This window comes from Artibeus jamaicensis, unplaced genomic scaffold (assembly GCF_021234435.1).
Source record: "Artibeus jamaicensis isolate MK-2021 breed Jamaican fruit bat unplaced genomic scaffold, CSHL_Jam_final scaffold_369, whole genome shotgun sequence".
NCBI lineage: Eukaryota > Metazoa > Chordata > Mammalia > Chiroptera > Phyllostomidae > Artibeus > Artibeus jamaicensis.
In genome coordinates, this window is record NW_026522042.1 from 42,918,408 (window position 1) to 42,937,985 (window position 19,578).

General features: G+C 36.2%; 1 protein-coding gene and 1 pseudogene across 1 annotated transcript; one reads left to right on the plus strand and one right to left on the minus strand.

Moving 5' to 3' along the window:
* Window positions 1-45: 45 nt before the first annotated feature.
* CENPH (centromere protein H) lies at window positions 46-16,371 on the plus strand. Its single transcript, XM_037132803.2, has 9 exons — window positions 46-256; window positions 2,510-2,565; window positions 7,641-7,689; window positions 8,083-8,157; window positions 9,719-9,775; window positions 11,973-12,036; window positions 12,590-12,641; window positions 14,063-14,226; window positions 16,260-16,371. The coding sequence occupies exons 1-9, from the start codon at window positions 135-137 to the stop codon at window positions 16,350-16,352; spliced, it is 732 nt and encodes a 243-aa protein (XP_036988698.2). The 5' UTR covers window positions 46-134; the 3' UTR covers window positions 16,353-16,371.
* On the minus strand, window positions 9,172-9,272 carry LOC119039999 (uncharacterized; annotated as a pseudogene).
* Window positions 16,372-19,578: the final 3,207 nt, after the last annotated feature.

Consider the following 19,578-nt stretch of genomic DNA (forward strand, 5'->3'; position numbering starts at 1 on the left):
CGCAGGGCGGAAGAGGCAGGGCGGGACGACCCGGCTCACCAACCTCTTCCGGGCGTCAATTTGGTGGCGGGAAAAGCGACCTTTTCCGAGAGCTCCTGGCCGGTCCTATGTAGTAGCCCTTCGTGGGAGCCGGGATGGAAAAGCAACTGGAGAACCAAGCTGCCGCCGCGCCCGCGAACTCTGGAGAGGAGGGCGGACTGCCGCCGGGCGCCGGGGCCCAAAAGCATTCAGAGGACCAAATGACCCTGCTGCTCAGGTTGTTTGTTCCCTCTGGCCCGCTGCGAGCAGTGGCCCGAGAGCTCCGCCTTTCGCGCTGAATAGCCTAAAGGTTTCTAATTCAGTCTCGGTCCCCGAATGGCTGTGTGACTACATCATTCGATAATAATTCCTTCGTCTTCAAAAAGAAGATGGGGGAGAAAAATGACACCCTCCTGTCACCGTTGCTAAAGAGGTTAAATGAGATAGTTTGGGGCAAGTGTTCAGCATAGTGTTCTTAAGAGCTTTCGCAGTTTTGTTCTCCCAAAGAAGTTTGGGAGAAAGAAGTTTTGTTCTTTCTTATCCCTTCACCCGCTTGGGGCCGCGATTTTCGAGCTTCTTGGGTGCATCCAAGCCCTAAGCTACTGGGGGAGGTAGCCCCGCCCCTTTTAGCGCTACAGCCCCTTTCAATCCAGAAGGGGTTTTTTTTTTGTTCTTATTTGTTTTATTTTCTATCAACAGGGTGATTTTTATACCTTCCCACTAAGCAGTTGGCAGGGGAAGATTTGCTGGGAAGGGATATCAGTCTTCTAACCATTGGGCAAACCACAACCAAGTACATTACTGCCTGTTTTTGTGTGACTCCCTCAGGCTAAGAATAGTTTTTATTTTTATGTCTTTAAGGATTGAGGGAAAACTTACAAGAAGAATATTTAATAACACGTGAAAATCATGAAATTCAAGTCTCATTGCCCTTAAGTAAAATCTTATTTTTACTTAACACAGCTTTCCTGCTACAAGGAAAGAATTGAGTAATTACAACACAGACAATATGACTGACAAATCCTAAAATATTTGCTACTCGCTTCTTTACAAAAGAAGTTTGCTGATCATTCAAAATCATAGCAAGGGGATTTTTTTTTAAAAAAAGCACTGTAACTTTGTCAGGTTGACCACTGCTGTGGGTAATAAAGATCAGAAGCTCACTTTAAAAATTCCTCATGACCTGGCTGGTGTGGGTAAGTTGGTTGGAGCACAGTCCTATAAACCGAAAGTTCCTCGCTTGGATTCCATCAGGGAATGCCTAGGTTGCAAGTTAGGTCTCTGGCTGGGGCATGTACAAGACCAACCCATCAATCTTTCCTTCCCTCCCTCCCTTCCCATCTCAGAAATCAATAAGCATGTCCTTGGGTGAGGATTAAAGGATAATAAATAAATAAATATTCTCTCCTACTTGTAATATAAAATACTAAAACATTAAAGATAGGGGAACTAATCTTTTAGTGTGTCTTATAAAATGCTAGCCTAATTAACATCTAAGGAATGGCTCTCTTCATTTGGAATTTTGAAACATTAACTGCCATGGAGCTTTAGAAATTTGTCTATTGTGCCTTAGCTTTTTATTTTTAAGATTTTGTTTATTTTTAGAGAGATGGGAAGGGAGAGAAACGTGTGAGAGATACAGTGATTCAGCTGCCTCTTGCACACTCCAACTGAGGATCTGGACCTCAACTCAAGCATGTGCTCTGACCAGGTGTCCAACCCACAACCTTTTCAGTTTGCAGGCCAGGTGCTCAATCTACTGAGCCATAGTAGCCAGGGCTCTTTTTAAAAAGGTCTCAAAGTCACAAAGCAACAGTTTCAATTTTATGAAACTACCATGTAAGTGAAACATCTTGTAAGTACAACTTAACTAATTACCATTTAGCCATAGCTTTTCTACTTATTATATGTATGATTTTAAATTAAGTAGAATCATAGAACAGCTAAGAAACTACATTTTACTTATCTATCCAAGAATTAGTATCTTTGTTATTTTTCTGGATCTCCTGTGCATTTAACAGTCTGGCTATAAACTCATCAGTGTTTGCAGACTTCCGCATTTTGATCTAGTTTTTTTGTGTAACATTTCTCATTAAGCCCTATTAAAGGCCTATTAAGAACAAATTGAAATATGTATAATTTAAGTATACAAGTGATGTAGAGTCGTGTGCCTGAAACCTATATAATGTTATTAACCAGTATCACCCCCAAAGAATTCAATAAATAAAGCAAAAAGAATACATTTGAAAATCAAATTTTTAACTTTTCTTCACAGACGCTGTTTTCTACTGTATTTCATTTTGTTGTCTTCCTCTGAGACCTTAAAATTTTTTATGCCCATTTTAAATAAAATAAGGCAAAACTAGAAGACTTTAGTGCTGCTTATTTATATTTATTTTGTTGTATTAGTTTCCAAAAAATGAGTTACTTTATTATTGCAGTAAGGAGTAAAACCTCAATAAATATATGACTTTCTCTTTTATGTTTTCAGACTGAAAGCACAGACACAACAACAACTCTTGGAATATAAATCAATGGTTGGTGCAAGTAAGTATTTGCATTTCCTTTTTTTAAGATGTTATTTATCTATCTACCTATCTATCTATCTTTTGAATCTTTATGGGCACTTTATTCAGATAGTCAGTGATCTGAAAAGAAGGTGGGTTTGTCTACTACCAGGCTGTCTTAAATCCCATTTTCAACCAACCCTTTTTATAAGGAGAAGAAAAGTGTAGGTAATGGGTTTGTAATTCAGGGAAAAAGTATCTCAGATTAAAAAAAAAAAAAGCATTCTCTAATCTGTGCCCTGGGCAGTGGTCTTTATCTGTGTCTTCTGTGGTGAGTGTTGGGCTTCAGTCCCTGGAGCACAATAGCTCAGGTGCCATCTTGATTGCCTGCAGTCCTCCTGTGGCCCAAAGGTGGAGCTGCTTATGGCCTCATAGAGTCAAGGTGGGTTATACTTCCAGTTCCTGAAACAATACCTGATAACATGCCTTTGCAAAAGTAATTTCTCTTTTTCTGGACCCCTCAAACAACAGGCAATACCCTTCTCTTTTGATAGTAATGTATAAAATAATGTGCACAACTGCCATTCTCTGGAGCATTTTCTCAACTCATTAAGGTTTTGCTTCCTGGAAATTGTCATCAGTTTGTCTCAAATAAACTCATAAAAATTCTCTGAGGGTTTGAATGTTTCTTACATTGGTCTAACTTAATCTAAATTATGTTTCAGTTCCTGAGCTCTAAGGCAGACCCTTGGCATCTCTCTTTGAGACTGTTTCTGCAGACTAATTTATTTATTTTTAGAGAGAGGCAAAGAGGGAGAGAAACACCGGTTGCCTTCTGTGCACACTCCATTCCCAGGACTGAACCAGCAAAACAGGCACGTGCCCTGACCAAGAATCTAACTGAGGGCCTTTCTTTTTGTGGGGTGACATCCAGCGAACTGAGGCACACTGTCAGGGCATGTTTGCATTTTCAAATAAGGTTTTTTGAGTTTGATGAGTACTCTAGAGAAAAGACAGTCAGCTTTACAAAAAGTTACTTACTTAGTGAATAGGAGTGGCAGCATAATGCTGTATTATACCATGTAAGAAGGCAAAAAGCAGGCTTGCCCAGGCCCTCTAGAACTAGTTAGGGATTCAGGAAATATATGTCAAGAAACACATGGTTATATCTAAATAACAATGCAAGGCAATTAAGTTCTATTGATTAGAGAACTGAGAGATCCCAGTGGGCTTAAGAAATCATAGAACTTGCTACCATCAATTTAAAGACTGAATTAGCAGGTCATATAACTATGAAGCAAGTGATCCGGGACCTATACTTTGAGAAGCACTGGGTAATAGGAATGAGAGGCAAAGGGGGATCAGCTTAAAGAAACGAATGACAATTTTTTATTGTAAACACATAATTTTTTAATTTATCTTTTAAAATTATTAATTTAGAAGTCTTTGGGACCAAGAGAGTAGTAAAATGATGGGTTTCAACCTCCAGAAGCAATAATTGCCTGTTGCCACCTAACTCATGAGCCCTTGGCTCACAAAGGCAGGCTTGGTGAACCTTGTTTTCTGTATGAAATAGGCTTAAAGAATAAAATCAAATAATGCATTGACTCAAGAACTGTTATTCAATACTATTGAAATAAAGAATCTCATAGATGTCTGAGTCACTTCATCTGAATCTGTGTTTGAACTTAGGTAATTTTCAGACACTGCTCAAATTTTATTTCAAAGCCATAGATCAGCAGCAGTTCTGCTGTGTTTTCCATTGGATACTCTTGGGTTTGTAAAGTTTTTTTATGCAAAAACAAACAAAAAACTAACTAAAAATGAGGCCTGTAGCTTCTTTTCTGCTTACTACAACTAAAAAATTAGGAACTAGGATATGAACCAGGCCTTCTTGCCTCCAAAGCCATGACCCTTCCATTATATAAGTAATGCTTCCCTTAAAGATGGCCAGTAGGTCACTGTCCATCCCCTTACAGAGTGAATGGTCCCCTTATTTCCATGCCTCATGCTTTTTTAATTAAACCTATGATGTTTACCTTAGAAATGAGCTAATGTTTTTTCATGAAAGCCCACATAATCAAAGAAGATTATCTTAGAGGACGGGGTATAGGGGAAAAACTATTCAAAATTTGGACCATTGAATATTTATCTCTGTAGGTATTCCTGCATTCATTTTATTCCTTTTAAGTCTCCAATGTGTTCCTGCCACCATGCCAGGCATGAAGATATGGTGTTGAACAAGACAGACTTTGCCCTCACGAATCTTAAATTCTCTGTAGCAAAACAGGTAAGCAAAGAAACATGAGATAGTTACGAAGTGTGGTCAGTGTAATGAAGGTAATAACTGTGCAGTGACGGGGTGATTGACATGGCTGTTCTGAGAAGATGACTTAAGAGCTAAAGTCAAATAATAAGATAGAGTCTCCATTCTCAAACAGTCAGTCCTGCTTTTCCCTCTAATAGATAACTTCATTTTTAAGGGATTGTGACATCTGAAAACTTGAGTAGATTTAGTAGTCCATACTATAGAATGTCTACGAGTAAAGAAGACATTTAAAGTAAGCCACGAGAAATTAGGTTATAGTCTTTGAAGGTTTTTATCTAAAAATAATTATTTTACCATTAAAAAAACAGTTATTTAACATTTCCATCATTGCAGAAAGTTGTATTGAGCAGCAGTGTTCTAGAATTTGATGTAAACGGAATTGTATGATACGTATTTTGTGTCAAATCTTTTCACTAAGAATTCACATAACGTAAAATTCATTTTAAAATTTATATTTTAGTAGTTTTTAATATATTCACGATGTTGCCTTGGCTGGTGTGGCCTAGTAGATTGAGTGCTGGCCTGCAAACCAAAGGGTTGCTGGTTCGATTATCAGTCAGGGCACATGCCTAGGTTCTGGGTCACATGGCCAGTAGGCAGCACACAAGAGGCAACCACACATTGATGTTTCTCTTTTTTCCCTTCTCTAAAAATAAATAAATAAAATCTTTAAAAAAATAAATATATATATTTTTCCCACAGTGTTGTGCAACCATTACAACTAATTTCCACCACCCTAAAGAGAAACCTACTACCTGTTAGTAGTCATTCCCAATGTGTCTAGCTACTTTTACACAGCATAGTATTTTTATGATTCATCGATGTTGCTTGTTTCAGTAATTCATTTCTTTTTATTGTGGAGTGTGTTCCATGATGACTATATCACTATTTGCTTATCCATTCACCAGCTGATGGACATTGAATTGTTTGCAGTTTCTGCTCATTTTAAGTAAAGCTGCTATGGACATTTTCATTTCTCTTGGTTAAAAACCTGAAAGTGAAGTTGCAATTCACATGATAAGCATATGTTTAACTTTTAAGAAACTGCCAAACAGCTAAAATGATTATAGTGTTATGGGACATCCCTTTCAGCAGGGTATGAGATTTCTAGTTACTCAATGTCCTCTTCAAAATTTGGTACTGACAATCTTTTTAAATGTTACCCATTATAATACGTATGTAGTGGTATCTCCTGTGGCTTTATTTTGTTTCCTACTAACTAATCATGCTAAGTATCTTTTCATGTGTTTATCAGCAATTTATATATGAATCTACTTTTATGAAGTGTCTGTTCAAATCCTTGCCCATTTTTTAATTGGATTGTTGGACTCTCTAAGTTTGAGTTTTTATTTAAGAAATCTGACTACCTCACAATCAGAAAGCTTTTCTCCTATGTATTGTTTTAGAAGTTTTATGGTTTTAGGTTCAACATTCAGGTCTGACTTTCTAGTTAATTTTTGTGTATGGTGTGAGCTAAGCAGGTCAAGTCTCCACTTTCAGTCTCCAGTGTATATGTTTGGATCTACATCTGGCCTCTTTCCATGTTCCCATGAGGCCTTTGTCTGTGCTGGCCATAGTACCACACTGCCTTCATTACTGTAGCTGTATAGCAAATCTTGATATCAGCTATCATAAGTCCCCTGATTTTGTTCTTTGTCAAAATGGTTTTGACTGTTCTAGGTTCTTTGCATTTCTATATGCATTTTAAAATCAGCTTTTTTTTCTGTAGAACAATTTCTATAAATTGATGGAATTCTAAATGGGATTTGATTATGATTTTTAAATCAATGTGAGGACCATTTTTACTTTAGCAATATTGGCTTTCCCAGTACATGTACATGGTATGTCTTTCCCATTAAAGAATTTGGTAAAGGTCATACACATACTTCGTTAAGTTGATTCTTGAGTATTTCATGTTTTTGATGCAGTTGTACATGGTATTGTTAAATTTTAATTTCCAATTATATAAACATACAGCAGTTTTTTGTGTTGACCTTGTTCAGGTTTTACTCCCTATTATTTTCTGTAATTCTAAAATTGTTCTGTCCAATATGGTAGACTCTAGCTCTGTGGCTGTAGAACACTTGTAATGTGATTAGTCTTCATTGAAAAGGGCTATAAATGTAAAATGTGCACTGAAGAAAAGATTGTGAAATATTTCATTAGTAACTTTAAATTGATTACTTGTTGAAATGATACTGTTTTGGATCTATTGGGTTAAATAAGCTATATTAAAATCATTTTGACTTGTTTCTTTACTAATGTGGAAACTAGAAAATAAAATTACATATTTGGTTCATATTTGTGGCTTACATTATATTTCTGGACAGCACTATTCTAAAACATTGCTAGCTTTAAAAACTTACCCTGTCCCTGGCTGGTGTAGCTCAGTGGATTGAGTGCAAGCCTGTGAACCAAAGGATCGCAGTTCGATTCCCAGTCAGGTCACATGCCTGGGTTGCAGGCCAGTTCCTGGCAGGGGACACACGAGGACAACCATACATTGATATTTCTCTTCCTCTCTCATTTCCTTCCCCTCTAAAGATAAATATATAAAATCTAAAAAAACTTACCTTGGCCAGATAGTTCAGTTGGTTGGAGCATTGTCCTGATATGCCAATGTTGGGGGTTCAATCCCTGGTCAGGGCACATGTAAGAATAAACCAGAGAATGCGTAAATAAGTGGAACAACAAAATAGTGGGGTTTTTTTTTCTCTCTCTCCCCCTTTCTCTCCCTAGAATCAATCAATTAAAAAAATTTAAATAAAAATTTTATTTATTTGTAGATGAAGAAAAAACTCCAGAAGAAATCATTCCAGAAAAGCAAATTGAAACGTATGTCATATTTTAGATTTGATTTCTAGCTTTTACTAAAAATTTCATAATGCTATCTAATAACATTGTCTTTCTTTTTTTCCCCCTTTACTTCCCAAGTAATTTGTCATGCATGTATTGAGAACTTGTTGATATGGGATATAGACTTACATGTATATACATGAGCGATCCTATTAGCACTTTTCTCATTGTCCCTTAACAAGATGTTTATCAGAATGTCTCTGAAGGCATCAGTTTGCTGAATCTGTAACTGCATTGGTGTGGTGAGCCTATAAAATACTTTTATTTAGATAGAGGCATTTTTCTTTTTTCAAAAGTTTGCTTTATACATTTATTCCAATAGTGACTTCTCCTGATATTCCTGAAATTCTTTTATTCATGCTTCTTTGATAGTAAAATTGAAGACCTGGAAAATGAAATTGAAGAGGCGAAAATGGCTTTTGAAATGAAAAAGTTTGCATTACACAGGTAATTAGTACATTTTATTAATAAGCAGTGTCAGTGGAATGCAAAGTGGGCATGGCTGGAGGTGGAAAAAATATTTTAGTCTAAATGAATTAAGGAAAGTGGTCATACAAATTTTGAACCCTGAGAGAAAAGTTACATCATTCACTTAAAGAAGTTACATGATACAGGGTTAATAAGGAAATGTCAGTCAAAACAATAGAAATGTGAAGTTAAATCTCATTCATCAATTGAAAGGATTGTGTGGATTTGTTTATTCCAGTAACTGTTAATTGTGTAAAAGAATTGTCATCAAGTTTAAAGTATATTTTAAATTAGGTTTTGCATCTGTAGTTTAAAATTTATTCAACAAATATTTGAGTGCTTGCTATGTCCTAAGCTTTGTGCTAGGTGTTGGTATACAGTTGTTAATAAGATAAACATGGTCTCTTATTGACTTTGAGACCTGAATTAATTATATCTCAATTAGGTTAATAAGTTTTAAAAATTACTTCCTTGTATTCCTGGCCTTCCTAGATGAATTTCTTCATACATTTAATTGAAAAGTAGTTAAAGCGTTCTTCACTGTCTTGTTTTTTGTTTGTTTGTTTGTTTAAGATTTTATTTATTTTTAAAAAGGGAGAAGGGAGGAAAAAGAAGAGGGAGAGAAACATCAATGTGATAGACAAACATCGATTGATTGCCTCTTGTAGTCACCCCAACTAGGCCACTGAACTGGTAACCCAGGCTTGTTATGGGTAACTGGTAATCCCTGACTGGGAACCGAACTGGTCACTTTTTGCTTTGCAGAATGATGTCCACCCAACCAACTAAGACACATTGGTCAGAGCTAAAGTGCTTTTAATTGCTTCTAACAGTGAGCTTTCCCCCTCATCTCATATGCTGGCTCATTATATAGATCACATTTTTTAACTAAGGTGACTTCAGAGGCATTAAGATACCTCCTTTTAATAAATATCCTGTATCTAACAAAAAGGAAGAGCTCTAATATTGCTGAGTTGATTGGCTTTTTTTTTACACTGTTAATAATGAAGCTCCTACACCAAAGACATCATATTCAAGGGCAGGAAAGGGCTGCAAAGTGTTTAGTTTATGCCTTTTTTGACACCACATTGACTTTTTATTATTACTTATTTATTAGCTATTTGAATTTAAGTGATTTATGGAGCTTGTTTGTATGTAGGCATATTTCAAAGTTTACAGTTAAGTGTGAATTTGTATTCCTTAACTCTTTCCATTTCAGGCCCTCTAGATCTCTGTAGTGCCTGCATGTATGTTGCTTCCCCAGGCACCAAGGTGGATGGCTTGGAAAGCAAAGCTCCGGCTGGATTTCAGGCTGGCAATGCACAAGCACATGCATTGCCAGCGCCATCCATCTTTGTTAGTTCGTATTTCTGTGACTTATCAAATATTTTCCATACAATACTGCTTTAAAACCTACTTATGTTTTATGTTATATTTAAACAGAAATCAGCCTTTAACTTATCATATTTTTTAATTTTCTTTTCAGTGTACCATAAATGCGATCCATGTTTTTATAATGCCACCCTTTTTCCTCTCATAGGATGCAGCTTTCGACGGTCCTTAGAAAACACCTGGAAGAAAGTAAATTTCAGAATAGGTACTTTTTTCTTTCTGGATTTGGTTAAGGATGGGAATTAGAAGGGGGATCTGCATAATGACTTTAGTTTCTTGATTTTTTTTAAAAAGTAACTGTCACTGCCAACCACTTTAATCTGAGGAATAAGAAAAGTGATGGAAGTTTTGTGGCCCTTGCTCAGTATTACAACAATTTTTATAGTCCCACTGACATCTTGTTTATATTCCAACACTAAGAAGCAATTTAGGTTTTAACCAGATAGTCTGAAAATTTGGAGGAAGGTTTGAAAGTTAATTTTGTGCATTACTCACTGAAAGCCAGGAATAGTCGCTATTTTATTTAATCAACAACAATCCAATGATTGAAAGTAAACTATTTTTCATTAGCAGAAATGAGCTTGTACACATTAAACAGTTTGTCAAGGAATATAAAATAAAAATATCATATGATCTCACCTTTAACAGGAAGCTAAACAACAAAACAAACAGGCAAGCAAAATAAAAACAAAGACACTGAAATAGAGAAGAGGAGGACAGTGACCAGAGGGGAGAGGGGAAGGAATTTAAGGGGAGAAAGGGGAGGGATTTAGAGGAACAAATATAAAGGACACAGGGACAATAACTAAGGGGGGTGGAAATGGGAGGGAGGTGGGGAGCATGGGGCGGGGTGGGCTGGGATGGGAGAAATAGACAGAAAACTGTACTTGAAAAATAATTTTTAAAAAAAAAGACTCTGGCAGTCAGGGTTCTAAATGCCTGGCCTCAGGAGCCTTACCTGTGATTTTATCTTCCAAGGCTCTAAAAATCTTGTTATATAAAAATATTCTCCCGTAAGCAGTAGAAAAAGCCTAAGATAGAGTTGGTCACTTCTCCTATCTTGGTGGTTCAGACTTATACACATGCACCCCGTATTCCATATTGATCCAGTGTTACATAAACCCTAAAGTCTGAATTTGAACTAACTCTTGCTCCTCCATAAAATGAGAGCTTAAAACATTCTTGAGTTAAAGTTGTATAGGACAGATTCATCATAAACTTTACAACCAAGTACAGTGTAACCAGTAGAAAATGAGTTCAGTTCTTCCATGTCTGTGGAGTTCAGTTCTTCCATGTCTGTGTAGATTCCTCCTTTTCAGCCTCTCCACTACATTCCTTCCACAGTATCAGAATAATTGGTATTATCACAGTGACCACATTGCTGGTCCCATTCCACGCCTACTGACTCTGAATCTAAAAACCAAGGTGTGGGGATGGAAGGTGGTGGAGTGGGCAGCTGTCAACCCCCATTGAACAGCCCTCCCAAGGGTCTGTGGCACTTTGAAATACGAGAACTGTTTTCACCAAGTCCTATTTCACACCCTTTGGCTCCAGCCATTCCAAACTACTTGACTTAGATAATCACTTCATGTCCTTTAAGATTCCAGGGTGTCCTTTGCCCCGTTCTGCACAACTCTTGTAGTGATCCATATTCATTACTGGTTGTAATAAAACCATACTATGGTTGTGGATTTATTTTTCTCCCGCACCAGGTTCTTTCCTCTCTGAAAACAGGTACTATGCCTGGCACAGTTCTTGGTATGTAGTAGGCACTTAGAAATATTTGTTGAAGAAATGGAGATGAAAAGCAGCTTATTCAGTGAAACTATTCTGTTTGTTACTGTGGTAGTAGATTCATGTCGTTATACAGTTGTCAAACCCATAGCTTGTACAACAAGGGTGGATTCTAATGTAAATAGTGGGCTTTGGGTGATTATATTGTGTCAGATAAACATTTATCATTTGTAACAGACGGACCTGTGTGGCGGATGTTAACAGTAGGGGAGGCTGTGCACGTGTAGGGGCAGAGGGTACAGCGACTTACATTCTGCTCAGTTTTACTATAAACCTAAAATTGCTTTAAAAAAAAAGTATTTTTTAAAAGCAACTTATTAGCAAATTGTTAGTTTTTTCTTCCTAAATATGAGAGTTTTAGAAATGTTCCTACATGCTTGGATTTTATATTTTTTGTTGTCCATGATGAAGAATTTTTCTAGGGAAATGCATCTCTACTTTTAAACAGAAATTTAGTTTACATCAAACTTTTCTAGATTTATTGTTAGATAATGATTTTCTATTAAGTGTACAGTTAATTTAATGAAAGTATGTAATACTAATTGATTTCTTCATTAATGAAACATTGCTTTTAACTAAGGTTGATGTCATTTTTTATTTCTTTTCAGTGAGCTCACGGAAAACATGAAACACATATTAAAGCTAAATAAAATAATAATGACATCACAGCAGGTAACTTTGCACATTAGGTTGCTTATGCATTCTCAATGATTTCAGTAACACTTTCTTGCTGGTAACTACATTATATATGATTAAATAGGATTGCCCAAAGGGACTGGTATGGTCCGAACTAGTGTCCTTAAGTTTTCTCTCTCTCTCTTTTTTTAAATCTTCACCCAAGGGTATATTTACCGATTTTGGAGAGAAACATCAGTCAGTTGCCTCCTCCTGCATGCACCCTGGGGTCGAACCCATAACCTAGGTGTGTGCCCTGACCAGGGATCAAACCCACAACCTTTTGTTGTATGGGATGATGCTCCAGCCAGTTGAGCCACCTGGCCAGGGCTTTTCTCTCTCTTTTTCATAACTCAATTATTTTTCATTAATGTTGCTAAATGTCTACTTATAACTTATGCTGCTTTCTCCTCTCGTTGTGTAGAAATGAAGTAATTAAAAACTGGAGGTTTAGAAAACATAAACTAAGATAAAATTCAGTGATTTAAGTATTAGGTAATGTGCCTTAATCTTAGGTAAGGTGCCTTAATCTTTTTATTTCTAATAACAGGAATCTTGGGATCTGGAAGGAAAACTGCTTAATGTTAAAAAGAAGAGATTTGGTACGTAGAACAGTTCTTGGGGGGGTTTTGTATAACATTTTCACTTCATATGGCGATTGATAGGGCCACATCTTTCAGCTACTAAGAAATTTCTTAATTTTCAAATTTTCTTAAAATTTTAGGTATGGCAACTTAAAAAGTAGTATATAAAATGTATTTTGCTTGATATACTTATATTGTTTTAGAACATTAAATCATGAAATGAGTACATTCTCAGTGAGGGGAAATCAAATGATACAGAAAAGTGTGATGTGAAAGTCATGCCTCCTTCCTGTGTGACCACAGTTAGATGTATTTATATATGCATAATTTTTATGTGGTCAGTTAATACATGGAGTTCTACAGCCTTTTAACTTAATGAACATGAGATGGCTTTTTGCATTGAAATTATTGAAATATTTATTCCAAAAGTAGTACACATTCTCTGTAGAAAATTCAGAAACAGTAAAGTATATGTAGGAAAAGTTAAATTTTTTATTTTACCATCAAGACATAATCAGTCTTCAATGCCTATTTTTTATATGAAATTGGAATCCCTTTATTCTGTGCTGTAAACTGCTTTTTTCATTTAACAGCATGGTTTATTATTTTTAAATATGTAGATTAGCCTTACTGTAAGTAATATAAGGGTCAGAAATAATCTTGATCATCTGATCTAATTATCCTTTGAATATATAATATTTTTTCACTGCATTCTAATCTACCTTTGATACATTAATGTCAAGGAACCAAGCTCCTAAGACATACCCATTTATGTTTTCAAATAGTTTAATTCTTAGAACATCTCAGGAACTACAATAAATGGTTGATGTTTATATCTTGAGAAGGGAACCTTTTCATTGAAAATTCATTTGGTGATATGTCATTTTATAAATAAAAGAGGGAAAATGGTTTGCTAACACATAATTCCTACCTATTTTGGTACCCATAGTAAGTCTTCTTTGATACTATGTCTCTTCAAACATCTGTGAACAGTTATCATTATCATATATACAAACCTTGAACATTTGCATTGCTAGGTATAAATTTCAAATATTGGTATTTTGCATCAGGGAAGTCATATTTAGATCAAAATAGAACTACAACCTAAAATACTCCTTATTAAAAATTTTCTCTTGCCCTGATTGGTGTGGCTTAGTGTGTTGGGCGTCATCCTGCAAACCAAAAGGTTGCAGGTTCAATTCCCAGTTAGGGTATATGGCTGGGTTGAGGGCCAGATCCCAGGTTGGGGACATGCAAGAGACAACTGATTTTGATGTTTCTCTTCCTTTCTTTCTCCCTCCCTTCCCCTCTCTCTAAAAATAAATAAATAAAATCTTTTAAAATATTTTCTCTTGACTGAAATAACTATAAATTTTTAGGATTCTTGTTTGCAGGAATTGCTATATATATAGTACATTGTTTTATTTTTAACCTCATAGAATTAAAACGAGCTTCAGAACAAAAGTTTTTAGAAATACAGACTGAAAAGAACAAACAGAAAGATAATTTGGACAGTATGGAAAATTCAGACAAGATAAAGACCTTAAAGCAAAGGCTACAGATGGAGATACAAATTACTACGGTTATTCAACATGTGTTCCAGGTAACATGTATATAAATAAGGAAGGGAGGTAAAAAAAGACTTTTTTTGTTAATAAAAATGGTTGATTTTATTACTTTTAGAACTACAGTTAGTCTTTGATCTTGGCAAAATAACTCAATCCTGAAAATTGGTCTGTTTACATATATCTGGAATTCATATATAAATACTTATGGCTTTGATTTTGCATTATGGCATTTATAAATGGAATGATTTTTAGAAGCCCTGTGGAGGCAGAATGATAAAATGGTGGAGAGCATTAGATTCCAAGTTGGGAGTTTGGGGAGAACTTGGAGAGGAGTGATGGGAATCTAGAGTTAAGATCCTGACTGCTACTTAATAGTGGCTGACCTTGAGCAAATCATTAACTTTCCTAAGTGTCCATGTCCTTGTTCAGAAAGAGTGGTGTGAAAACTAAAGAGAATATAATTTGTGCCAGTCTCCTTAGCATAGTGTCTGGTGCCAGTAAATTCTCAATAAATGTTGGTAGTTACAATCCTGTCAAATTTTAAACTTCAAGTATCCATTTCTTTATTCCGTTTTTTTTTTTTAAGTACTTTTTGAATTATAAAATGTCTCTGGAACTGTTGAAATACTTAAATTGCCAATTTTGAATTATGAAGATGCACAGTTAAAACTGTCTATTACGTGTAAAGCAAATGCTTATTATTTGTAAAGCACATCCTTATAGAATATGAGGCCTTATGTGTCACCATAAGAAATTCTTCCCCAGGTCTTACACCTACTTTTTAGTAACAGTGGGTTTTTCAGTTAGAAGTAATCAAATCCCCTAAGCTAACCTTAAGAGGAGAATTGCATCATAAGTAAAGAATCATTTTCATTTTCTTTAGCACATGTTCCTGTCTACTACTTTTAGACTTCTGTTAGTCTGCATTTCTTTTTTTGTTTGTTTGTTTCTTTTCATTTTTTTATTATAAGAGTTTATTTAGAAAGTCACAGAAGTAGAAAAGGTGAGCCAACTGGGCTGTATGGGCCCAGGAAATAAGTTACAGAGGCAAAAGAAGGGCTGAAGCTTAGGAGAGAAAAGGCAAAGGTAATATGCCTGGTGGGCAGGAGAGGAGGGGGAGGGACAGGCGCTAGGAATGCTCCAGAGCCAGGGCTGCTGGGGAAATAAGGGGGCAAAAAGCGTTATTCTGCATTTCCTAATTTTTATTTACATTTTCTAAATTAGTGTTAATTTTGAGTTAATGAACTCGTTGCTTTGTTAAACAGATTATAGGTTCGTCCAAGTTGGGAGCTCTCTTTCTTCCTAATGGAATGAGTTTTCAGTTCAGTCATGTTTGAATGCTTACTTTCATCTGCCTTTACAAATTTGACTGAATTTGTATACACTAGCCCTTTTATTAACTTATATAGCAAGAACATGCCTTAGATAGGCCAAAGTTTTACATTTTATGTGTAATAATGTACCATTATACTCTAAATGGATTTTAACAATATTTCAATTAGTAACTCAGTATCGAGCTATATAGTTTTTCAGTGCATAATGACCAGAAATTTCATTAATTATGACCCTAATTATTCTTCCATTGTCTACCACAAAACTGCACTTTATCTTTTTTCAGGGTCTTGAAACTTGGCAAGAGCTGAGAACTAAGCTCTTCTTTTATTTACCTCTTTTTAAAAATAGGACGTATTAGGCTCAAACTGCTGTTCACCATAGAAGTATAAAGTAAACTCTGAGCCAGCTGCAATCTTTTCCCTTTAATCCGGGATGCCACTGCAAGCATCCTTAATGAGAAAAACTGCCCACAAACACTGATGCAGCATAAAAAATTGTTAGCATTATTAATCTTTCCTAGCAGCATGGGGATCAAGCCTGAAGCCTCACCGAAAGTAGAAATGAGCACATAATAATGTATCATTGTGTTTTTCTCATGATCACAGATTAAATGTTCACACTTCATTTGATAATTATTTGATCAGATCAGTGAAATAGGATGTTTTGAAAGCTTGTTAAATTTGAAAGTACTTACAACTTTAATTTGAAAAAAATTTTTTTGTGTGTGTTACAGAACCTCATTTTGGGGAGTAAAGTCAATTGGGCAGAGGATTCTGCTCTTAAGGAAATTGTTCTGCAGCTTGAGAAGAATCTCACCATGATCTAATAAAAATTCTATGTTTGCATTATTTGTTTTTATCTGTGATACATCATTTAAATAGCAAATTTTAGGTGCAATATATTTTTTAGTATTTTTAGAACTATTCTTATACTGCAGGTTTTTTTACCTTAACACTCTAACATGGAATCTATTGTTTTAAATATGATAATTAAAGTGATTGGCATACTCCAAAAGAACCTGAAAATCTTGGCCTTATACAAGGGAGTTCGGAAAGACTTCATCTAGTCAGCTTTCCATTCAATGTGGACATTTTTTCTACAACGTTCCTGGAAGTCCCAACTCATTTGTAATACATCTGTGCATTTCTTTGTCAACCAAAATACCAGAAAAATTAGAAAAACATATTCACATCTTTATTTTTTAACAGTCAGTTGCATTTTATTCAAATCTTATTTTCAATTCATCTCATGACAATAACTTGATTATTTATTTTTAGATAGAGGGGAATGGATGGAGAGAGAGAGGGAGAGAAACATCAATATGTGGTTGCCCCTTGCACACCCCCGACTGGGGACCTGGCCCACAACCAAGCCATGTCCCCTGACTGGGAATCGAACTGTCAACCCTGTGATCTCAGGCTGGCACTCAATCTAGTGAGCCATACCAGCCAAAGCTACAGATTCTTTTTCTTTATTGAGATATAATTGACCTGTAATGTTGTATAAGTTTAAGATATACAGCATGTTGAATTGACCACTGTGGCATTAGCTAACGTCTCTATTATGTCATAATTACTTCTTTTTATGGTGAAAACATTTAAGGTCTAGTCTCTTAGCAACTTTGAAGCATATAATACAGTATCATTAACTATAATCACAATTCTGTGTGTGAAATCTCTAAAACTTAATCTTTTTTTTTAAGTTTTTTAAAATTTATTTTTAAAGAGAGGGAGAAAAACATCAATTGTAGTTGCCTTTTACATGCCCCCTTCTGGGGACCTGGCCCACAATCCATGCATGTGCCCGAGACTGGGAATCGAACTGGCAACCCTTTGGTTCACAGGCCAGCTCTCAGTCCACTAACCACACCAGCCGGGACTAATTATCTAAGTTTGCACCCTTTCACCAACATCTCAGTTCCCCCAACTCACACCCACATCTTTAATCAGAGACCCAAATAAAGCACCTTAGCCTTGAAAAAGAAAAAGACACCCAAAGGGTTAACAGTTGGGTTATTGTGAAGGAATTGTGACTTTTTTTCTTTTGTATGTCTGTATCATGTATCACTTTTATAAGTTAAAAAATAAATGTTGCTCTTCTAATCAAAAAATAGAACTTGCTACTTTTTATACATCCCATCCCATCTTTTAAAAGCTCTAATGAGCTTTTTATTAATTTGGAGCCATTGTTCATTTTTATAGATACTGTGTTTTCAGCACTCTTTATGACTTTAAACAACTTGCAAAGTTGTTTATTACCACTGCAGTTGGTAACAGCATTTCAAATATTCTCTTTAGATCAATAATAAAAATACCACCAACACTTGCCTAAATTTGTATGCTAAACATTTTCTTCAGAAGATATAATTTTCATTTGTTTTGATAAATCACAATTCATTTATGATTTTTTTTTGCCACAGTGAATTCTTGGAAATTCTCTACATAAATTGTAAAACTAGTCATATTTTTCTTTCAGAAAATCATTCTGTAAAATGCCTTTCTGATCACAGCACTAAGTAAATAACAGATGCACACTATTTTAGTGAATCCCAAATCAACAGGTTATCAGTATCGTCTGAAAAACTTTTTGCATTTTCCTGGGACCCTATTATCCTGTGTGTTCCCTCTTAAAGTCTAACTCTGACAAATTGTGTTAGCTTTGTCTGAAATCCTGCTGGATAACAGCAGGAAATCTCAGTGGCTTATAACAGTTATATCTGTCTTTTATTCATGGTTTGGCTGGTCATTCTAGGACTTAGGCTTGAAAGGGGCAGCCACTATCTGAAACATGTCATGACTTATGGGGAGGCCAAGTCAAATTACATACACAAGCACATTTAAAGTTTGTGTTTGGAAGAAATGTACATTATTTCCACCCAGGTTTCATCGACCAGTCTAACATCTGTGGGTCAGGAAAGTATAATTCTTCCACAGCAGGGGCATTCTGGGTTCCAGAGTGGTGGACAGAAAATGGATATTGGTTGAAAAGACTAGTTTCCCAGTCTGCATCTTGATCTTAAATACTAACCTCTCTTCTGTGTATAAAAGACTCACCACTTCCCGAAGAAGATAACAATAGCATGCAAGAAGTTTCAAAGTTCAGAATCTCAATACTCCACATCAGATCTAGATCTGGCTCTTGATCTGGAGACCTAGGAACTGAGAAGACAAGTTATATTGCTGCAGACAATAGTGGACAAGGTCTGTAGCAATTCTGAAATACAACTTGGTAACTGATAGGAAGTGCCCCTTCCTGGGACTAGGAAACACTTTGGCTTTGGCTCTTGTGCCATCTGAAAGCAGTTCGTCCATGGTTCTTTGTTCTGCCCTTTGGGAGGTTCTCCCCTACCATTACCTTGGTCATATCCAAAGAGGGTATTAGAGAATATGCACTTCTGAGCAGCTTTCTCACTTGGGGACCCAAAGATATTTTGTATCTCAATTTTAAAATTCAAGCTAGGGAGATGGGTATAAGTGTTGGGAACTGCCCTGCCTGGTTTCAGAAGCTATAACCCTCTCCATGGCTAAGGCTGAGTGAACAACCTTCAAACCATTGGCCACTAAGGAGACAAAGCTTATCTTCCTGGCAGGGGTGCTGCCTCTGCTCCTTTTACTTCACCCTGCCTGGCCCCAATACTAGATCAGTTAGCCAATAAAGGATAGGATTCCTCAAGGGGGGCATGACCTAAGACAGGCACAATCATGGGGAACCCCAGGAAAGGACTTGGCTACAGAAAAGGGGTGATGGGCCCTCGCCCCTTGGCTTTGATATTAGCCTGAGTTCTCATTCTGTCTGCAAGAAGTCTCCTAATCTCTTGGCTGCCTTCCCTTCCCTGCCTAACTTAAGCCTGAAACAATGCTGGAGGTGGGTGCATCCCTGCTGGAAAGGGTGGGTTCCCTATGGCAATCAGGCCTAAGAAAGAATATGTAAAATCCTGTGAAACCTGCTTTGTTTAGAATGCTCTCAATTAAATGATAAGGATCCAAGTAGGAAGTGAGTTTGTTCCTCAAAATATTACGGGGGGCCCTTACCTTTCTGACTGGGACTCAAAA